Consider the following 23,219-nt stretch of genomic DNA (forward strand, 5'->3'; position numbering starts at 1 on the left):
CGAAACATGGGAATTTTTTTTTCAAATTCACCCTTGCTATTGGAAGATCTTTTGTTTTCCCTTAAAAGTAATTTCTATTTTATTTCCTTAGTTGATGTCCTTGCACTAGTCTGTATTTCATTTCAAGGTAAAGAATAAGATACGTTTCACTTGTCATGTATTTCTATATTGCATATATTTCTGTCACACTTCAGGGAATGTTACAGATGTTTTATTTGCTCACTGAAGTTAGTTGTTATGAACACTTGGGCTTGCTGACCAGAAAGGAACAGTTACTAGGGAAGGTACTGCTGCTGCTGCTGAGTTGCTTCAGTCGTGTCTGACTGTGTGTGACCCCATAGACGGCAGTCCACCAGGCTCCGCCATCCCTGGGATTCTCCAGGCAAGAACACTGGAGTAGGTTGCCATTTCCTTCTCCATCGCATGAAAGTGAAAAGTGAAAGTGAAGTTGCTCAGTCATGTCCGACTCTTCGAGATTCATGGACTGCAGCCCACCAGGCTCCTCCGTCCATGGAATTTTCCAGGCAAGAGTACTGGAGTGGGTGTCATCACCTTCTCCAAGGGAAGGTGCAGTAGAATTAAATGTGGTTTAGAGAAAAAGCATCACAGAAGAGGGGAAAAACGCACAATACTGTGGCCCTCACTTACTTTTACTCCTTGTTACTGTTTCCGCGTGGCATCTCGACTGTGCTCATGCCATCCCAGAATCCACTTCTGATACGTGGTGGGGAACTGTGAGTCCTGGCTTCCATGGGAAAGTGCAGAATCTGGGTTATAGTTTCTCTATACCAGTGATACGAACTGTCTTTTAATGGGTCACACATACCGTGTGGAGATTCTGGGATCCTCTCTCCCATGAATCCTGTACTTGATTCTAAACATAAGCGATGTTTGTACTCTTTTAGTGACTTACTGAACCAGAATAATCTGGGATGGTAGAGTGTCAGTGTGATTCAGGAGGGCAGAAACACACCTGGCTAGGTGGTAGAAAGACCTGGAGCTACTCTCAGATTCTGTTTCTGTCTAGCTGCATGGTCTGTGAAAGGCACTTTCATGGGCTCTTCCTTCACCTATGTGATGATATGACGTGTTGTCGTAGAGAAAAACTACATTACAGGTGAGAGGCAGTCTGAATACCTAGGCCAGTTCTGTTACTAAAGAGCTGGATGACCCAAGACATGGGAGTCAGCAGACCTCCCTGACTGCTTGTCAGTTCTGATCCTGAAACCTCGTCTGCCCTTCACAGAGGGCTTTTGTCAGGTCTGCAGAAATCATATTTAGAGAAGTGACTTTAAAAGATAGATAGAAGAGGAAACGTGCAGAAAATAACTGATACAATGAGATCTATCAGTTTATTTGATAAACATGGATATCATTCCTCCCAAGGAGGCACTGCAGGTACGAACCCTAACAAAAATAGTTCCACGTCCTAAGGAGCAGGCAGAGAGGCATATATGCAGGTACCTAAAATCAAAATGCTGTGAGATGGGTGCTGAGGTGCCGTAAAGTGCCATGAGAGTCAGTACTTATCATTGCAGTCTGAAAGACTACATTTAGATGACTAGATATTAGCCTATCAGCTAATTACTCAAATTCAGAGTAGTAACTCAGGATGTACTAACAGATTCCCTAAAATAACTAAAGAAATTTAATATGGAAAAATGTTGAATGTTTGCGTTAACTCCAGTCTGAGCACGTTACAGATTCACTGTTGTACATTGTCATTCAGTTGCTCAGTCATGTCCAACTAGTTGAGACCCCATGGACTGCAGCACGCCAGGCTTCCCAGTCCTACACCATCTCCCAGAGCTTGCTTAAACTCAGGTCTGTTAAGTCAGTGATGTCATCCAACCATCTTGTCTTCTTTGTATAGTTCTTCTGTGTATTCTTGCCACCTCTTCTTAACATCTTAATACCTTCTGCTTCTGCTAAGTCCATCCCGTTTCTGTCCCTTATTGTGCCCATCTTTGCATGAAATGTTCCCTTGGGATATAGAATTTTCTTGAAGAGATCTCTAGTCTTTCCCATTCTGTTGTTTTTCTCTATTTCTTTGCATTGTTTACTTAGGAAAGCTTTCTTATATCTTCTTGCTATTCTTTGGAACTCTGCATTCAGATGGGTATATAGCTTTCCTTTTCTCCTTTGCCTTTCACTTCTCTTCTTTTCTCAGCTATTGGTAAGGCCTCCTCAGACATTGAACACCTCCTCAGACATTGATCACCGAGGCAGTGATCAAAACCACCCCCAAGAAAATGAAATGAAAAAAGGCAAAATGGTTGTCTGAGGAGGCCTTACAAATAGGTGAGAAAAGAAGAGAAGTGAAAGACAAAGGGGAAAAGGAAAGATGTTCTCATCTGAATGCAGAGTTCCAAAGAATAGCAAGGAGAGATGAGAAGGCCCTCTTCAGTGATCAGCGCAAAGAAATAGAAGAAAACAATAGAATGGGAAAGACTAGAGATCTCTTCAAGAAAATTAGAGATACCAAGAGAACATTTCGTGCATAGATGGGCACAATAATGGACACAAATGGTATGGACCTAACAGAACAGGAGAGATTAAGAAGAGGTGGCAAGAATACATAGAAGAACTGGACAAAAAAGATCTTCACTACCCAGATAATCATGATGGTGTCATCACTCACCTAGAGGCAGACATCCTGGGATGTGAAGTCAAGTGGGCCTTAGGGAGCATCACTACAAACAAAGCTAGTGGAGGTGATGGAATTCCAGTTGAGCTATTTCAAATCCTAAAAGGTGATGCTGTGAAAGTGCTGCACTCAATATGCCAGCAAATTTGGAAAACTCAGCAGTGGCCACAGGACTGGAAAAGGTCAGTTTTCGTTTCAGTCCTAAAGAAGGGCAATGCAAAAGAATGTTCAGGCTACTACACAACTCCCTGATGTTCAAGCTGGTTTTAGAAAAGGCAGAGGAACCAGAGATCAAATTTCCAACATCTGCAGGATCATGGAAAAAGCAAGAGAGTTCCAGAAAAACATCGATTTCTGCTTTATTGACTATGCCAAAGCCTTTGACTGTGTGGATCACAATAAACTGTGGAAAATTCTGAAAGAGATGGGAATACTAGACCACCTGACCTGCCTCTTGAGAAATCTGTATGTAGGTCAGGAAGCAACAGTTAGAACTGGACATGGAACAACAAACTGGTTCCAAATAGGAAAAGGAGTACGTCAAGGCTGTATATTGTCACCCTGCTTATTTAACTTCTCTGCAGAGTACATCATGAGAAACGCTGGACTGGAAGAAACACAAGCTGGAATCAAGATTGCTGGGAGAAAGATCAATAACCTCAGATATGCAGATGACACCACCCTTATGGCAGAAAGTGAAGAGGAGCTAAAAAGCCTCTTGATGAAAGTGAAAGAGAAGAGTGAAAAAGTTGGCTTAAAGCTCAACATTCAGAAAACGAAGATCATGGCATCTGGTCCCATCACTTCATGGGAAATAGATGGGGAAACAGTGGAAACAGTGTCAGACTTTATTTTGGGGAGCTCCAAAATCACTGCAGATGGTGACTGCAGCCATGAAATTAAAAGACGCTTACTCCTTGGAAGAAAAGTTATGACCAACCTAGATAGTGTATTCAAAAGCAGAGACATTACTTTGCCAACTAAGGTCCGTCTAGTCAAGGCTATGGTTTTTCCTGTGGTCATGTGTGGATGTGAGAGTTGGACTGTGAAGAAGGCTGAGCGCCAAAGAATTGATGCTTTTGAACTGTGGTGTTGGAGAAGACTCTTGAGGGTCCCTTGGACTGCAAGGAGATCCAACCAGTCCATCCTAAAGGAGATCAGCCCTGGGATTTCTTTGGAAGGAATGATGCTAAAGCTGAAGCTCCAGTACTTTGGCCACCTCATGCGAAGAGTTGACTCATTGGAAAAGACTCTGATGCTGGGAGAGATTGGGGGCAGGAGGAGAAGGGGACGACCGAGGCTGAGATGGCTGGATGGCATCACGGACTCGATGGACGTGAGTCTGAGTGAACTCCGGGAGTTGGTGATGGACAGGGAGGCCTGGCGTGCTGCCATTCATGGGGTCGCAAAGAGTCGGACACGACTGAGCAACTGAACTGAACTGCACAATTGCACTCACTTTACATGCTAGCAAAAGTAATAATCAGAATTCTCCAAGCCAGGCTTCAACAGTAAGTGAGCCGTGAATTTCCAGATGTTCAAGCTGGATTTAGAAAAGGCAGAGGAACCAGAGAGCAAATTGCCAACATCTGTTGGATCATAAAAAGCAGGACAGTTCCGGAAAAATATCTACTATTGCTTTATTGACTATGCCAAAGCCTTTGACTGTGTAGATCCCAATGAACTGTGGAAAATTCTTCAAGAGATGAGAATACCAGACTACCTACCTGCCTGTTGAGAAATCTGTACACAGGTCAAGAAGCAGCAGTTAGAACTGGACATGGAACAACAGACTGGGTCCAAATCGGGAAAGGAGTATGTCAGGGGTGTATATTGTCTCACTGCTTATTTAACTTATACACAGAGTACATCATGTGAAATGCCAGGCTGGAATCAATACAGGCTGGAATCAAGATTGCCAGGAGAAATATAAAAAACCTCAGATATGCAGATGACACCACCGTTTTGGCAGAAAGTGAAGAAGAACTAAAGAGCCTCCTGTTGAAAGTGAACGAGGAGAGTGAAAAAGCTGGCTTAAAACTCAATATTCAGAAAACTGAGATCGTGGCATCCGGTCCCATCACTCCATGACAAATAGATGGAGAAACAATGGAAACAGTGTCAGACTTTAATTTTGGGGGCTCCAAAATCACTGCAGATGGTGATTGCAGCCAGGAAATTAAAAGACGCTTACTCCTTGGAAAAAAAGTTATGACCAACCTAGATAGCATATTCAAAAGCAGAGACATTACTTTGCCAACAAAGGTCCATCTAGTCAAGGCTATGGTTTTTCCAGTGGTCATGTATAGATGTGAGAGTTGGACTATAAAGAAAGCTTAGTGCAGAAGAATTGATGCTTCTGAACTGTGGTGCTGGAGAAGACTCTTGAGAGTCTCTTGAGGTGCAAGGAGATCCAGCCAGTCAATCCTAAAGGAGATCAGCCCTGAACATTCATTGGAAGAACTAATGCTAAAGCTGAAATTCCAATACTTTGACCACCTGATGCAAACAGCTGACTCATTGGAAAAGACCCTGATGCTGGGAAAGATCAAGGGCAGGAGGAGAAAGGGACGACAGAGGATGAGATAGTTGGATGGCATCACTGACTTGATGGACATGCGTTTGAGCAAGCTCTGGGGGTTGATGATGGACAGGAAAGCCTGCATGCTGCTGTCCAAGGGGTCATGAAGGGTCAGACACGACTGGGCGACTGATCTGAATTGAACTGGACTCCTGTACTACGTATTAACCTCTGTCCATCGTTCCTCAGGCACTCTGTCTATCAGATCTTATCCCTTGAATCTGTTTCTCATTTCCACTGTATGGTTGTCAGGGATGTGATTTAGGTCATACCTGAATGGCCTGTGGCTGTCCCTACTTTCTTCAATTTAAGTCTGAATTTGGCAGTAAGCAATTTGTGATCTGAGCCACAGTCAGGTCCTGGTCTTGTTTTTTGCTGACCATATAGAGTTTCTCCATCCTCCCATGCAAAGAATATAATCAATTTGATTTCGATATTGACCATCTGGTGATGTCCATGTGTAGAGTCGTCTCTTTGTGTTATTGGAAGAGGCTATGTATCTGCTATTACCAGTGAGTTCTCTTGGCAAAAGTCTGATAGCCTTTGCCCTGCTTCATTCTGTACTCCAAGGCCAAATTTGCCTGTTATCCAGGTATTCTTGACTTTCTACTTTTGCATTCCAGTCCCCTATGATGAAAAGGACATCTGTTTTTGCTCTTTGTTCTAGAAGGTCTTGTAGGTCTTCATAGAACATTCAGCTTCAGCTTCTTCAGCATTACTGGTCGGGGTGTAGACTTAGATTACTGTGATATTGAATGGTTTGCCTTGGAAACAAACAGATCATTCTGTCGTTTTTGAGATTGTATCCAGGTACTGCATTTCAGACTCTTTTGTTGACCATGATGGCTACTCCATTTCTTCTAAGGGATTCCTGCCCACAGTAGTAGATATAATGGTCATCTGAGTTAAATTTACCCGTTCCAGCCCATTTTAGTTCACTGATTGCTAAAATGTCGATGTTCACTCTTGCCATCTCCTGTTTGACCACTTCCAATTTGCCTTGATTCATGGACCTAACATTCCAGGTTCCTGTGCAGTATTTTTCTTAACAGCATCAGACTCTACTTCCATCATCAGACGCATCCACAGCTGGGCGTTGTTCCTGCTTTGCCTCCGCCTCTTCATTCCTCCGGGAGCTATTTCTCCACTGATCTCCAGCAGCATATTGGGCACCTACTGACCTGGGGAGTCCATCTTCTAGTGTCGGATCTTTTTGCCTTTTCATGCTATTCATGGGGTTCTCAAGGCAAGAATACTGAAGTGGTTTGCCATTCTCTTCTCCAGTGGATCACATTTTGTCAGAACTCGCCACCACGACCCGTCTGTCTTGGGTGGCCCTACATGGCATGGCTCAGTTTCATTGAGTTAGACAAGGCTGTGATCGGTTTGGCCAGCTTAATTTTCTGTGATTGTGGTTTTCATTCTCTCTGCCCTGTGATAGATGAGGATAAGAGGCTTACGGAACCTTCCTGATGGGATCACTGACTGTGGGGTAAATCGAATCTGGCTCTGGTGCGGGGCCGTGCTCAATAAATCTGTAATCCAGTTTTCTGCTGCTGTGTGGGTCAGTGTTCCTACCCTGTCGTTTGTGACAGTTGGCTCAGTCCTCTCTGACTCTTTGGGACCCCATGGACAGTCCGTGGAGCTCTTCAGTACAGAATGCTGGAGTGGGTAGCCTGTCCCTTCTCCAGGACATCTTCCCAACCCAGGAATTGAACCAGGGTCTCTGCACTGCAGGCAGATTCTTCAGCAACTGAGCTATCAGGGAAGCCCCCTGTAGTTTGGCTTTGGCTGAGGCCAAACTGTGGTGAGGTTGATGGCGGTGACGATGACCTCCTTCAGAAGGACTTGTGCCAGCACGCCTCGGCTCCTAGGGCTGTTGTACTCAGCGCCCCGACTCCATGGCAGGCCACTGTCGAGCCGTGCTTCCACTGGAGACTTGCAGATACTCAGAGCAAGTCTGGCTTTGCCTGTTGGGGGTCGCTGCTCCTTTCTCCCGGGTCCTGGTGGGCACAAGGTTTTGGTCGTGCCCTCTGAGAGTCTGCTTCCCTGTCCCGTGGAAGTCCGGTAACCAAATCCCACTGGCCTCCACAGTCAGAGCCCCCGGGGGTTGTCAGCCCCTTTGCCAGATCCCCAGGTCGGGGTGTCTATTGTGGGCCCCAGGACTTTGCAACAGTGTGAGAACTCCTTTGGTGTAATTGTTCTCCAGTCTGTGCGTCCTCTACTTGGCGGCTCTGTGGTGGGACTAATGGTGACCTCCTCCAAGAGGACTTCGGCCAGATGCCATGGCCCTCAGCCTGCTGCAGCCAGAGCTCCGTCCCCAGGGCAGGCCACTGCTGACCTGTGCCTCTGCAGGAGACACTCAGACACTCTCAGGCAGGTCTGACTGAGTCTCTTGTGGGGGTCACCACTCCTTTTCCTCGGTCCTGGTGCAGACAGGGTTTTGTTTGCGCCCTCTGAGCAACTCTGGCGGGTATGAGGTTTGATTCTAAACGCAGTTGCGCCCCTCCTGCCATCCTGTTAGGGCTTCTCCTTTGCCCTGGGACGTGGGGGTATCTTTTTTTGGTGAGATCCAACATTCTCCTGTGGATGGTTGTTCAGCAGCTAGTTTCAATTTTGGTGTTCTTGGAGGAGTAGGTGAGCGCAAGTCTTTCTCCTCCGCCTCAGAATCCAACAGTGGATTCTTGGTGTTGTGCAGATGCTTCCAAACACTACTGTATTGCTTTAATGATGCTTCTAAATTATAAGAGCTTTCCAGATGTAAAGAGCCCATGTTCCCACTTTATTTTTGATAAACTAAAATGACTTGTGTTGTTGGCATTAATTGTGCATTAAAAAATTTGTATAGTTACTACATGCCAGATACTGTGCTAATAAGTACCGTTGTTGGTGTTTTTTCTTTTGAGAAATAATTCATAAAAGTCACCATTTAAAGTATGTTGAATCCAGTGGTTGTTGCTGCTGCTGCTAAGTCACTTCAGTCATGTCCGACTCTGTGCAACCGCAGAGACGGCAGCCCACCAGGCTCCCCCGTCCCTGGGATTCTCCAGGCAAGAACACTGGAGCGGGTTGCCATTTCCTTCTCCAGTGCATGAAAGTGAAAAGTCAAAGTGAAGTCGCTCAGTCGTGTCCAATTCTTAGCAACCCCATGGACTGCAGCCCTGCAGGCTCCTCCGTCCGTGGGATTTTCCAGACAAGAGCACTGGAGTGGGGTGCCATTGCCTTCTCCACCAGTGGTTGTTAGTGGTTCATAAATTTGTGTATTCAGCTTCCAGAAGCTTCTCATTAACTGACTGGGAAACCGCATCCCCACGAGCAGCCAGCCCCTGTGCTCCCCCTGTCTGTGGATCCTCCTTTTCTGGACATGTCACACAAGTGGAACCCTGGAACATGTAGCCTTGTGCAGACAGCTTCTCCGCCATCTGTTTTCAAGGCTCATCCGCGGTGAGGCATGCACTACTGTATCAGGACACGATTGCTTTTTATGGCTGAATATAGTCCATTGTTGGAGAAGGCAGTGGCACCCCACTCCAGTACTGCCTGGAAAATCCCATGGACGGAGGAGCCTGGAAGGTTGCAGTCCATGGGGTTGCTAAGAGTCGGGCGCGACTGAGCGACTTCACCTTCACTTTTCACTTTCATGCATTGGAGAAGGAAATGGCAACCCACTCCAGTGTTCTTGCCTGGAGAATCTCAGGGACTGGGAGCCTAGTGGGCTGCCATCTATGGGGTCACACAGAGTCGGACGCGACTGAAGCGACTTAGCAGCAGCAGCAGCAGAGTCCATCGTATGGATGGACCACATTTTGTGTGTTCATTCATTCTGGCAGTTCCTCAAAATGTTAGACGTAGAGTCACCACGTGACCCAGCAGTTCCACTCCTCAGTGTGCAACCACAAGGGAAGAGGAGTGGATCCATAGACACGCGCACACACAGCATCCACACTCATGCACAGCACGGTATGAGGGTGTTTGTAGAAGCATCCTTCACAGTAGCCAAGAAGTGGAAACAGCCCAAGTGTCTGTTTAGCTTTTGATTTTTGAGGCAAAAGTTCATATTGTCTACATCCAGATCCTTCTCGAATATGATTTGCACACCTGTTTTTCTCATTCTTTGGGTTATCTTTTCACTTTCTTGATGGTGTTCTAAGAGTTTTTTAGTTTTAGCTCTTAACATTTTGGTCTTGGTTCAATTTTGAGTTAATTTTTACTTATGATGTGAGTTAGGGATCCAGCTTTCAATGTGAATATCAAATTGTCCAACTCTTTCTGACCCATTGGACTATACAGTCCATGGAATTCTCCAGGCCAGAATACTGGAGTGGATAGCCTTTCCTTCTCCAGGGGATCTTCCCAACCCAGGGATCGAATTCAGGTCTCCCACATTGCGGGCAGATTCTATACCAGCTGAGCCACCAGGGAAGCCCAAGAATACTGAAATGGGTCGCCTATCCCTTCGCCAGGGGATCTTCCCGACCCAGGAATGGAACCAGGGTCTCCTGCCTTGCAGACGGATTCTTTACCAACTGAGCTATCAGGGAATGCCCATGTGGGATATATTGCCACTGTAAGAATACTAAGCTTTCCAGCCCATGAGCAAGGGATGCCTTTCTGTATGTAGGTCTCCTCTAATTCACTTCAGTGAGGTTTTATAGTTTTCAGTGTGTAACTCTTTCGGTTTACACTTAGTCCTAAGTATTTTATTCTCTTTGACTCTGTTTATTATAAGTGAAATTGCTTTCTTAATTTCATTTTTGATTGTTTATTGACAGTTTATACAACTAATTTTAATGATTGGTCTTGTATCCTGCAATGTTGCTAAATTAGTTACTAGCCTTAAAAGGTTTTGTGTGTGTGAGATTCCTTAAGATTTTCTGCCTATCAGATCATGCCATCTGTGAGAATAGTCACTTCCTTTTTCTAATCTGAATGCCTTTGTTTCTTTTTCTTGCTTATTTTCCCCGGCTGGGACCTCTAGTGGAGTTGAAGTGGGGGACGTAGACATCCCTGTCTTCTGTCTGTCCTTCCCGTTGAGTGTGGTGTTAGCTCTGCGTTGCTTCAGGATGACCTTTATCATGTGAGGAAGTCTCCTGTTTTCTGGCTCGGGTGACTGTTTTTATCGTGAACGGGTTAGGATTTTGCACACACCACTTCTGCATCTATGGAGATGATCGCGTGGCCTTGGTCCTCTGTTCTGTGATGGCGTATCACAGTGAATGATTTTCCCATGTCCTCGGATAAATCCCAAGCATGGAGTATAATCCCTTTTGTATCTTGCTGGGTTAATTTGCTAATATTTTGCTGAGGATTTTTTTTTTTTTTTTTAAATTTTTTTATGCTTTGGCCACACCCCGGGGCATATGGCTCCCAGGGAACAAACCTGTGTCCCCTGCCTTGGAAGCTTGGAGTCTGCACCACTGGACCCAAGGGAAGGCCCTTGCTGAGGATTTTATGTCTGTATTCACAAGAGATTTTGGTCTGTTTTCTTGAGCTATTTTGTCTTGTTTTGCTCTCAGGATAATACTGGCTTCATAGAATGAGGTGGAAAGTGATATAAGGATTCTGTTTTTTGAAAGAGTTTAGGAAGTGTTGTTATTAATTTCTGTTAATTGGTGTTTTTGTTAACAGTTGACCGACTGCAGTAGAGCCATCTGGTCCTGACCCTTTGTGGCTGTGTGGGAAGTGTTTTGCTTACTAGTTCAATCCCTTGACTTGTTACGGTGTATTCAGTCTTTACTTCTTCTTGAGTTAGTTTTCCTAATGTATATCTTTAATAATATTTAGATATTTAATCCAGGTTACTTAAATGTGTTAGCATAAAACTGTTGCTAGTGTTCATAACCTTGTCCCGCCTTCATTCCTGATTTTAGCAATTAGACTCATCTGTTATTTTCCATCTAGGAAAATGTTAGTTTTGTTGATCTTAAATAACCTACTTTGATTTAATTAATTTTATTTGATTTTAATTGATTTAATCTGATTTAATTGTTGTTTCATATTCTACTGTTCTTTCTTGTGCATCAGCATTTCTCAAGTATGGTTTCGGGTCCCTCAGCCTCCTTCAGTGGGCCCTTGAAGTTAGTAGTTTTCATAGTAATATTAAGACATCAGTTACCTTCTGCTCTCTGATTTTCTCAAAAGTGTACTTTGGAGTTTGTAGTTTGTACTCTACACAAAAGTGTAGTTTGGAGTTTGCAGCAGAGGTCCCAGACAGGCAAAAGCAGATAGGAGCAGAGATGACAACCCAGCCGTCTTTTAAGTCTGACATTAAAGAGTTTGCAGGATGTAAATCAGTGCCATTCTCTTCGCTACTTTTTTATTTTTCAGTTATAAAGTATGCCGTTTATTTGGTATCTTGAGATGAATTATTAAATCTTTTTATAATTCTCATTTTAAGTTTCTAATTCATGTTAAAAGCTATAATCCACATTTATTTGAAAAAAAAAGAAACCTCTTATGAGTCTTCAGTAATATGTAATAATGTAAAAGGGACTCTTGACGGGAGGCTGTTATGTCTTGTCTTACTTAGTCTTTAAAACACCCAGTGGTTTACATCTTCCCATTTGTAGTAAACAGAATGAAGAATCTAGATAAAGTCAGAATCTTAGTCTTAGGAGCCCAGTTTAAAGCTTAATTTTCCAGAACTTATGCCCTTTTGAAATGTTACTACTCTGCCTACTACTGCTTCTGCATGATTGTGAATAAGTAATTATTTGAATTTTCTTCTTTTTCTACATGATTTCATGCTGTGGTTTCTTATGATTTAAAACCAGCTGACTGGCCAGTTTTGGGTTGGCACGTGCTCTCAGGAGTGTGCGCTGAGAGGCTGGGGCTCTCGTGTCCTCAGCCTGTAATGACTTCTTGGTGTTTCCTCAGCAGAAATGGGTTTCCTGGTGTCACTGAGGAATAGGGTTGGCGACGAGAAGACCAGCGTCAGGAAGTCTGCGGTCCAGGTGTGTTTCTCTGGACATTCTTGCTCTGCCCTCTTTTTAAGCACTAACAGCTTGAAGGTGCAAGAGGCTGTCTTAGACCTGTTCTGTCGTACTCAGTACTCATGTTCCACTTGATGTCAGTTCACCTTGTCCCTGTTAAGTGTGAATTACACAGATGGACTGAAGGACCCTCTGTTCTTAAGTGGCCTGCTGGATTGCTGGCTTCCTAGGAACCACAATTTTAGATCCTTAATTTGTTTTTTAGAGTAGGGATTCTTAACCTGGCGACCATAGATGGATTTTGATAGGGTTCATGAAACCCTTGAAATGGTTTCTGAGTACATGTTGATGTAAAATATATGTCAGATTTTCTCCAGAGAGGTCTTAAATTTCCTCACATTCTAAGGGGTGGGATGTTACTGGGAGGAGGGACGGATCTGTGATCTCAAAACAGAGAGTCAGGAACTTGAAGGATTGTTCTGTGTGCAGTCTGTGCTGACTGGTGCCTGTGTTGCCGCCGGTGTGACCTGCGTACCTTCTAGGTCCTGGTGAACCTCCTGAAGCACTGTGACATCGCGAGTCTGCAGGACGAGCTCATCATCCTGCAGGACCGCTGCCGGGACATCGCAGTGTCTGTCCGCAAGCAGGCCCTGCAGTCTCTCACTGAGCTGCTCCTGGTGAGGCTGGCCGCGGTGTGTCTGAGGTGCTCTTCTCCATCAGGATAACCCAGCCTAATGATGATGGCGCGCCCATTAGCAACCCTCCTGAGCCACCATGGGACCAGCAGTGTACAGAGAGGAATCTCTCCACCGCTTGTGCTAGATTGCATTTCCTATTAAATATGCATGTACCATGTGGACTAGTGCTGGAAAACGCTAGTAGTCAGCATACATCTCACACAGAAATGTGAAGTTTAAAACCAGTTTGGTTAGGCCAGAGGCCTACATTATTTTTTGTCCATTGAAACCTGTACAGGTGACATTGCCAAAGGAGCAGACCCACTGACACTGTCTGCTATATATAGTTCACTTCTGCTAGCTAGCTAGCTTTTGAAGAATTCTTAAAGTGGTTTTTTTTTTTTTTTTTTTTCACAGCAGAAGACTTGAAACAATGCCTGGTTTGACTTTCTTCATTAGCATCTTTTCTGATTCCTCCTTGAGATAGATACTTTTTCTGTCAATCTTGAGTTATTCCTTTATTACCAGTGATAACTTTAAGTCTAAAATTTCAATATGCTCTGCTTTATAGTAACTGGAACTTGAACTTTGTTTTCACTTATATTTGGAGCATGACATTTTCCCACTGTTAGGTTTTGTCTGTAATTGTGTTGGAACCACCTAATAACACATCCTAAAACATGGCTCACACCTTTGTGTGATCTGTGCTCGCACCTTTATGACTTCCTGACTTGGACTTCTCAGGCCCAGCCGCAGTGTGTGCAGATACAGAAGGCCTGGCTGGGGGGCGTGGTCCCGGCCGTGACGGACGACGAGAGCAGCGTGCAGGACAAGGCCCTGGAGTGCCTGGACCGGCTCCTGCTGCAGAGCGTCCAGCACCACCGTGAGGGCTGCGCTGTGGACGATGGCCAGGCGCTCGCCTGGGCGCTGCTGTCGCTGCTGGACACGGACAGCCGGAAGCTGGGGTATGCTTGTCCTGGGCGGCTGCGTGATGGGCCTTGGTTATCAGTTCCTGGGTTGATACTGGAAAATCAGCTCTCCAAATTGCTTGATATACAAAGACTCAATCCTGGTCTCTTTCTCTTGACCTAGCTCAAGTCTCTCAGCGTTTGTGGTGACAGTCTCTGTGAAGCCTTCCTTCGCCTTTCTGAGGGCCCCCAGCTTCGAGCTGCTGTCTTAGCGTGTAGTAGAAGGCATTAGTGGATCTGCTGCATTGCCGTTAACTCTCCACAGTTCTGGCTGCGACAGATGACTCCCTGATGAGGACGCGTTAGGCTTTCTGATGCTCTGCTGGACTGGTGACCTAACCGCACCGCCGTGCCCTTCCCACGTGGTGCTCCCTGGTGCTTGCTGTGCAGGGGCAGTGCAGTGGCAGGCTGGCGCTGGCGCTGATCAGTGCTGGTCTCTGCGGCAGGGAGCTAGCGGCTGGCCTTTGCTCGGGCTCCTTTGACTGCGTTCTCCTTTCTTTGTTTTCTTTACTGTACAAGAGGTACCTCCCTCCTTGTTTATGTGGGTATGGAGGAATCAGCATCCAATGGGAAGAGTAACAGGGTTAGTATAGTGTTGTTGTTCAGTCACTAAGTCACGTCTGACTCTCAAGCAAACACATGGATGGCAATGCACAAGGCTTCCCCGTCCTTCACCCTCTCCCGGAGCTCACTCAAACTCATTTCCATCAAGTTGTGATGCCATCCAACCATCTCGTCTTCTGTCATCCCCTTCTCCTGCCTTCAGCCTCTCCCAGCATCAGGGTCTTTTCTAATGAGACCGCTCTTCGCATCAGGTGGCCAAAGTACTGGAGCTTCAGCTTTAGCATCAGTCCCGTCCAGTGAATATTCAGGGTTGATCTCCTTTAGGATGGACTGGTTGGATCTCCTTGCAGTCCAAGGGCCTCTCAAGAGTCTTCTCCAGCAGCACAGTTCAGAAGCATCAATTCTTTGGTGCTCAGCCTTCTTTATGGCCCAACTCTCACGATCATACATGACTGTGGAGAAACCATCGCTTCGACTATATGGACCTTTGTCAGCAAAGTGATTTCTTTGGTCTTTAACATATTGTCTAGCTTTATCATAGCTCTCCTTCCAAGGAGCAAGGGCCTTTTAGTCTCGTGGCTAAAGTCACCACCTGTAGTGATTTTGGAGCCAAGAAAATAAAGTCTGCCACTGCTGCCTCTTTTCCCCCTTCTGTTTACCATGAAGTGATGGGACCAGATGCCATGATCTTAGTTTTTTCAATGTTAAATTTCAAGCCAGCTTTTTCACTGTCCTCCTTTACCTTCATCAAGAGACCCTTCTTTAGCTCCTCTTCATCTTCTGCTCTTAGAGTGGTACCATCAGCATACCTGAGGTTGTTGATATTTCTCCCGGCAATCTTGATTCCTGCTTGGGATTCATTTCCCAGTATTTCGCATGATGTGCTCTGCATAGCAGTTAAATAAGCAGGGTGACAGTACACAGCCTTGTCATACTCTTTTTCCCAGTTTTGAACCATTCATTTTTTCCATGAAAGATTCTAAGTGTTGCTTTTTGACTTGTATACACGTTTCTTACGAAGACAGGTAAGGTGGTCTGGTGTTGCCATCTCTTTAGGAATTTTCCACAGTTTGTTGTGATCCACGCAGTCAAAGGCTTTTGCAGTGTCAGTGAAGCAGAAGTAGATGTTTTTCTGAAATTCCTAACTTTTTTTCTCTATGATCCAACAAATGCTGACAATTTGATCTCTGGTTCCTCTGCCTTTTCTAAACCCAACTTATACATCTGTAAGTTCTTGGTTCATGTACTGCTGAAGCCTGGCTTGAAGCATTTTGAGCATTGCCTTGCTAGCATGTGAAGTGAGTACAGTTGTACAGTAGTTTGAACATTTTTTGGTGTCGCCCTTCTCTGGGATTGGAATGAACACTGACCTTTTCCAGTCCTGTGGCGACTGCTGAGTTCTCCCAACCGGCTGGCGTAGAGTGCAGCACTTTCAGAGCATCATCTTTCAGGATCTGAAACACTCAGCTGGCGTTTCCTCGCCTTCACTAGGTTTCTGCATAGTGATGCTTCCTAAGGCCCAGTTGACTTTGTACTCCAGGATGTCTGGCTCTAGGCGAGTGACCACACCTTCGTGGTTATCCGGATCATTAAGACCTTTTTTGTATAGTTCTGTGTATTCTTGTCACCTTTTCTTAATCTGTTCTTCTTCCATTAGGTCCTGATTATTTTTGCCCTTTATTGTGCCCATCTTTGCATGAAATAGTTCCTTCGTATCTCCAGTTTTTTGAAGAGATCGCTGGTCTCTCCCATTCTGTTTTCTCCTCTCTTTCTTGGCATTGTTCAATTAAGAAGACTTTCTCATCTCTCCCTGAGATTCTCTAGAACTCTGAGTTCAGTTGGGCATATCTCCCCTTTCTTCTGTGAGGGTGACAGGCGGGAAGGCCAGGGGCCTCCAGATGGGGGGGATAGGCTGCAAGTGTCAGATGCTGCTTATCTATCTCTCAAGCGGCAGGAGGGAACAAGCCAGGGATTTATATATATATCCCCCGCTTTGTGCAGATAAAAAGAGGCTTCTCTTAAAATACTGTGTTGCCATAATGACACCTGGTTCCACCTGAACTCAACTTTTCTCAAACCTTGAGTTAACCAATGCGTTTTTCTTACGGAAATGTTTGTCTTAAGCTATGTTAATATCCTATGCATTTACCCCAAACTCTGTCTTCAAGTCAGTTCCGCCTAATGGCTCAGAACCCGCTTGACAAACCAGTATGTTATACTGAGACATTGTTGCCCTAATCTATGTAAACGAAACTGTTTGTATGGTAATCTGCTCTTCTACAAGATTCAAGTCAGTCGTTTGATGGCAGGGGATGAATCCTCTGGTGCTGAGATTATCCCAGAATGCACCTTACGGGTGGGGGGCCTGGTGCCATTCTCTGAGTTTTAAGACATTCCTTTCTTTCATTAACAGACTGCTCAGTTCAGTCCCGGAGAAGGCAGTGGCACCCGCTGCAGTGCTCTTGCCTGGAAAACCCCATGGACAGAGGAGCCTGCTGGGCTGCAGTCCATGGGGTCGCGAAGAGTCGGACACGACTGAGCAACTTCACTTTGACTTTTCACTTTCATGCATTGGAGAAGGAAATGGCGACCCACTCCAGTGTTCTTGCCTGGAGAATCCCAGGGATGGTGGAGCCTGGTGGGCTGCCGTTTATGGGGTCGCACAGAGTTGGACACGACTGAAACGACTTAGCAGCAGCAGCAGTTCAGTTCAGTTAGTTCAGTCACTCAGTCATGTCCGACTTAGTGGGGGGGTACCCTTTCTGCCCCCTTCTGATGTCTATGTCAGAAGCTTTCTCTGTCTCCTTTATACTTTAATAAAACTTTATTACATGAAAGCTCTGAGCGCTGAAACCTCGTCCCTGCCCGGAAGCCGGGAGTCCCAGCGTGTGGCGTGGCTCAGTCACAGCCTTCCACTCCTCGCCGTCCACTTCTGCTCTTCTCGGCTCAGTGGGTGAGGGAGCCCTGCAGCACAGAGGACGCAGCCCGAGCAGGTGTGGTCCCTGCGTCCAGGAGCAGAGCCGTGCTCGGCCAGGGAGCACTCCCTCTCCCTTCCCTCTCCCTCTCCCTCAGAGGCGGCCCGCTGGCGCTGGCTCGGGTGTGGCTTCTCTGCGCCACCTGTTCACCTGAAGGGGATTCCGTGGTCTCTGCGCTTTGTGGGTCTGGCTGCTTCCGCTCACAGAAGTGCCGGGCCCACTCGGGGCCCGTGTGCAGCTGTAGCGCGTTCACCGTCATTGGAAGTGCCGGGCCCACTCGGGGCCCGTGTGCAGCTGTAGTGCGTTCACCGTCATTGTTGGGTGTGTGTGTCACATTCATGAAGGAGCCACAGTTCATGTATCCTGCCGGCTGTCGGCTGACGATGGATCGTTTCCAGTTTTTTATTGTGGGGGAGAATGCTGTGACTATTTCTGGGCGTGTCTTCGGTGCACATCTCTGTTGCGAGTGTCCCCAGGAGCGGTGCTGCTGGGCGTGCTCTTATCCTCCCTGAAGTCGGGGCAGGCGGCACTCCAGAGTGGTGGTGCCGGGCTGAAGCACTTCTGAGAGCTGCAGTTGCTGCCTGTCTTTGTGCCTTCGGTCTGTCTTTTTAGTCATTTTGGTGGCCAGTGCTTGTGTTTCGTGGGGGTCTTAATTTGCACTGCCACGGTGACTGATGCAGTGAGCCCCTCTCACAGGGGGATTAGCATCTGGATACTCATGTTGTGTATTGCCTGCCCAGATAGCGCGCCCGGTTTTTAATCAGGCTGTCTGTCGCTCTTTTGCTGTTCACCCAAAAGCGTTCATCGTGTAGAAACACTGCTGCACGCGTCACAGATTCCTCCCCCAGCCCAGTGCTTGCCTCTTCAGCCTCTTAATGGTGCCTTTTGACGAGTTCAGTTTGTTAGTGGTTTTCTTTATGGTTAATGGATTTTTTAAGAACTCTTTTCCTATAGATGTCTTGTAGGTTATGTAGATGTCTTCCTGGGTAATTTCCTAGAAGTTTCATTTTTTCTTTCCCCTGCATGGTTTTTATCTCCTTTTCTTTCTCTGGCTTAGAGTGGCTTCCGTCGATGGTGGTGTGACTGCAGTCATCTCTGGAGGTGGGAAGAGTTGAGATGAGCTAGACCGGCCTGATGGTGAGGGTCTCCAGGCAGGAAATGGCAGCGCAGAGACCGAGAGGCCTGACCCTCTCGGATCCTAAATGACAGGGCTGCTAGGGGATTTCTGGGCCAGGAAGCAGAGCTGGGGCCAGCCAGGGCAGGGGAGTGCTGTGCGTGGAGCCCTGCTTTAAATGCCTGCTTTTGGCTCTTCTCGCGGTGGAGGGAGTCACCAGGCTAGGCTGTAGATTGGAGCAGAGAGCGTGGAGCAGACCTTCTCGGAGTCCGCATCTGGCGCCATGAGGAGCACAGGAGTCAGCGCACGGGTCAGGCGGTGGGCTGCGGTGTCAGGGAGAAGGGCCAGTGCTCCTCCGCAGGGGTCGCTGGGGCAGGCCCCGAGGGCGCGGTGGGTGGCCCTCAGGCTGGCGCCAGCCGTGCTTTTCAGGAAGCCCAGGTGGTGTTTGCTGAGCTGCATTCTCGTGACTGCAGTGGGTTGGTACTGGCTGGGTCCAGTCAGGGGCCTTTGGAGGCAGCTCATCGCTGGTGGAGGGTGTGTGTGCCCACCCTCCAGGGGAGCTGGATTTGAGCTCTTGAAACTGTTAAGTTCAGAGGACGCTTCTCATTCTGTTGGCTTCCTGTAGTAAATGTCATTTAATACTCTGTGTCATTCTTGTAGATAAATTTTAAAATATTTGTCAATTCACTGTATCTTGGTTTTGGACAGCAGTCAGGTTTGAATCATGTTAGTCGTTTGCAGTAAAAGTCTAGATAGATTTTTTAGATAAAAGCTAATTTGTTAATGCAGATCATTCATTTATATGCATATGCTTACTGTGTATGGGCGTGTTTATTTTCTTGTAGGCATCTTCTGCACGCTTTGAGAATTGTTTTTTTCATTTAATGAAAAGGTTTTGCTAACCTGAATATGTGTGTGTGTTCCTAGCAGAAGAAGAAATTGCTTGGAGAAGGAATGTATTTGTTTTTCCGCTTAAATATAAAATGCCACGCCTGTCTGACGAGCCACATGGCACTCACCGCTGTGGGAAAAAGTGGCATAGGAAGCGGGCTAAGAGCAGCAGTGGCGCCACGCAGGCACTTAATGCATCAGCAGTGGCGCCGCGCAGGCACCTGGTGCATCAGAGGAGCCTCTGTTCCTTTCAGAGACGTTCGGAGCGTGTAGCTCTGAGTGGTTCTGACAGGTCGTCGCTACGTTGAGCTCCTTTAACACCGCCGTATTTCACCTCTGGGATGTTCTTTCTCTCCAGCCCTTCCACTGAAAAAGGACATTGTCTGTATGCTCGGTGACTAAAACCTCCTAAGCTCTGCATGTGTGTGCTCTTGGCATCCTACCACATATGGGTACATACAAGTTTTAGAGGGTCTCACGTGTATTCTCCCCTGGTGGCTCAGAGGTTACAGCGTCTGCCTGGAATGCAGAAGACCCAGGTTCGATCCCTGGGTCTGGAAGATCCCCTGGAGAAGGGAATGGCACCCGACTCCAGTGCTCCTGCCTGGAGAATCCCATGGAGGGAGGAGTGGGGTGGGCTGCAGTCCATGGGGTCTCAGAGTCGGACACGACTGAGCGACTTCACTTCCACTTTTCTGTGTATTCTGAAACTTTATTCTTCCCTTTAAAAGTAAAAACTTTGGGGAGGAGGTGGGTTAACATACCGTATTTGGTGTCGTAGCATTTGGAAGGACACCTCGGTTGGTATCAGACGTGCCCCCCGGTGGGAACCCCTTTGTGGCTGCTGTACTGGAGGCCAGGCTGCCGCAGAAGCCCGCAGCCTGGACTGAGGGGTGGTCGAGGCTTGTGCACTCAGTGACAGTCCTGCTTTCCGTCTCTTTTCCAGCTGCTATTTAAACAAGGCTTTTCATATCTGGTCCCGGAAAGATAGATTCTCCCCCACTTTTGTGAACAACGTGCTCTCCCACACGGAGAAGGAGCACTCTGCGCCTGCCTGGATGCTGCTTGCCAAGGTAGCTGGCGCGTCGCCCGCGCTGGACCACGCCACTGTCATCGAGGCCTGGGAGAGGATGAGCAGGTTCGCACTCTTGTCACGGGGCTGCCACCGGACCCGAGGGAGTCCTGGACACAGGGCTTGTGTCTTGAGGAAGTGGGCCCTCTCTTAGCTGTTTGTGTACATGGGTCTTTTCTTTAAATTCTGGTGTAAAAACCAAGAGGGAAAATGGAATCACTGTTAAGCTTTGATTGTCCAAGTACAGGAAGTGCCGTCGCGTTCCCCAGCTTGGCTTGTGGGCCAGGCTCCCTCCTCCCTCCAGTGCTATAATCCGGGAGGAGAGCGCTGCGCCGGGAGCAGTGCGTCCCGGCTTCTGCACTGACTCTTCCTCTGCCCTCTCCCCAGCCAGCAGAACCCCAGTGAGGACACCTTGGGGCACATCCTGTGTGTTATCCGGCATATCGCCAAGCACCTTCCTCAGAGCACCCGGGACATGGTGGCAGGTGAGTGTCTGCCGGAGCATCGTGGAAAGGCTTGCCTCTCACTTTATTTTGAGAGTTAAAAACCTGGAGGGAATTGGCTCTTTTTAGATGTTCTCAAGAAAAAGCTGAATGGATTCTGCTGGTCGACAATGTTGATCACCCCAGCTGTTGACACTTTGCAAAGCCTGTGCCGGGCAACTGCAGGGACACCAGCGGAGGAACAGGTACACCACAGACTCGTGCGCGGCTGTCACTCGTCCATGCGGAGACAGAGGGCTCTGCCCTGAGGCTGGGGGTTGCTCCTCGGCCAGCCTGGAAGGGCAGTTAGGTCTTCAAGGAAGCGCCCATCTGACCAGCAGTTGACATTCCCCAAGAAGACCTTGGCTGCTAAAGACACAGCATCTTTAGAAGGTCACCTCCTTGGTTCTGGGCACCACTGTCTTCTAGAAAGTGCATCCTGGGCACTTAAGTCACTCGGTCGTGTCTGACTCTTTGCAACCTCATGGACTGCAGCATGCTGGGCTTCCCTGTCCTTCACCAACTCCTGGAGCTTGCTCAAACTCATGTCCATTGAGTCGATGATGGCATCCAACCATTGATCCTCTGTCGTCCCCTTCTCCTCCCACCTTCAATCTTTCCCAGCATCAGGGTCTTTTCAAATGAGTCAGCTCTTCACATCAGGTGGCCAAAATATTGGAGTTTCAACTTCAGCATCAGTCCTTCCAATGAATATTCATGGTTAATTTCCTTTAGGAGAGACTGGTTTGATCTCCTTGCTGTCCAAGGGACTCTCAAGAGTCTTCTCCAACACCACAGTTCAAAAGCATCAATCCTTTGGCTCTCAGCTTTCTTTATGGTCCAACTCTCACATCCCTACATGACCACTGGAAAAACCGTTGCTTTGACTAGGTGGACCGTTGTGGGCAAAGTAATGTCTCTGCTCTTTAGTATGCTGTCTAGGTTTGTCATAGCTCTTCTTCCAAGGAGCAAGCGTCTTTTAATTTCATCACTGCAGTCACCATTCGCAGTGATTTTGGAGCTCAAGAAAATAAAGTCAGTTACTGTTGCTTGTTTCCCTGTCTGTCTGCCATGAAGTGATGGGACCAGATGCCATGATCTCTGTTTTCTCTCTTTTCTTTCACCTTCATCACCTTCTGCCATAAGGGCGGTGTCATCTGCATGTCTGAGGTTGCTGATATTTCTCCTGGCAATCTTGATTCCAGCTTATGCTTCATCCAGCCCAGCATTTCGCATGATGTCTCTGCATATAAATTAAATAAGCTGGGTGGCAATATACAGCCTTGGCGATATACTCCTTTACCAATTTGGAACCACTCTGTTGTTCCATGTCTGGTTCTAACTGTTGCCTCTTGACCTGTATACAGGTTTCTCAGGAGACAGGTTAGGTAGTCTGGTAGCCCCATCTCTTTAAGAGTTTGCCAGTTTGTTGTGATCCACACAGTCAAAGGCCTTAGCGTAATCAATAAAGCGTGAGAGTGGAGTTGCTCAGCCGTGCCCGGCTCTCTGCAACCCCGTGGACTGTAGCCCACCAGGCTCCTCTGTCCATGGGATTCTCCAGGCAAGAGCACTGGAGTGGGCTGCCATTGTCTTCTCCAGGAAGCATAAGTAGATGTTTTCCTGGAATTCTCTTGCTTTTTCTATGATTCAAGAGATGTTGACAATTTGATCTCCAGCTTGAACATCTGGAAGTTCTTGGTTCACATACTGTTGAAGCCTAGCTTGGAGAATTTTGAGCATTACTTTGCCAGCGTGTGTGATGCGTGCAATTGTGCAATAGTTGGAACATTATTTAGCCTTGCCTTTCTTTGGGATTGGAATGAAAGTTGACTTTTTCCAATTCTGTGGCCACTGCTGAGTTTTCCAAATTTGCTGGCATATTTAGTGCAGCACTTTCACAGCATCATCTTTTAAGATTTGAATAGCTCAGCCCGAATTCCATCATCTCCACCAGCTTTGTTTGTAGTGATGCTTCCTCAGGCCCACTTGACTTTGCATTCCAGGATGTCTGACTCTGGGTGAGTGATGATACCATCACTGTCATCTCAGTCATTAAGATCTTTTTTGTACAGTTCTTCTGTGTGTTCTTCTAGGAAGCACGCCTGCTGGGCCCTTGGTCCCAAGATGGAATTTGCAAGGTTGTCTTCCCATCCTCTTAGGCTGGGTGCTCACAGTAGCCTGGTGGCCCCTCCTGCCTCAATTCCTCCCTCCCTCCCAGGGTGTGTAAGCGCTCTCCTCCTGGTCGGGCCTCCCCCGAGGCCAGAAGGTTTTGGTAGATCTTTGTGCTATTTCCCCCTAATGTCTCTGGTACCAGCG

At 47.0% G+C, this 23,219-nt stretch overlaps 1 protein-coding gene across 5 annotated transcripts in view; it reads left to right on the plus strand.

Moving 5' to 3' along the window:
* Window positions 1-23,219, plus strand: part of NCAPD3 (non-SMC condensin II complex subunit D3) — a 60,994-nt gene that overhangs the window by 14,633 nt on the left and 23,142 nt on the right. For 4 of the 5 annotated variants that reach the window (XM_018059006.1, XM_018059008.1, XM_018059010.1 and 1 more), the window contains 6 exons: window positions 12,105-12,181; window positions 12,703-12,837; window positions 13,582-13,802; window positions 20,296-20,487; window positions 20,809-20,906; window positions 20,994-21,109. In XM_018059006.1, the coding sequence (XP_017914495.1) occupies window positions 12,105-12,181; window positions 12,703-12,837; window positions 13,582-13,802; window positions 20,296-20,487; window positions 20,809-20,906; window positions 20,994-21,109 (839 nt within the window). The remainder of the gene's footprint in view (window positions 1-12,104; window positions 12,182-12,702; window positions 12,838-13,581; window positions 13,803-20,295; window positions 20,488-20,808; window positions 20,907-20,993; window positions 21,110-23,219) is intronic. The other variant, XM_018059007.1, reaches the window with a different exon arrangement.

The sequence above is a fragment of the Capra hircus genome, chromosome 15, assembly GCF_001704415.2.
Source record: "Capra hircus breed San Clemente chromosome 15, ASM170441v1, whole genome shotgun sequence".
In the NCBI taxonomy this organism is placed as follows: Eukaryota; Metazoa; Chordata; class Mammalia; order Artiodactyla; family Bovidae; genus Capra; species Capra hircus.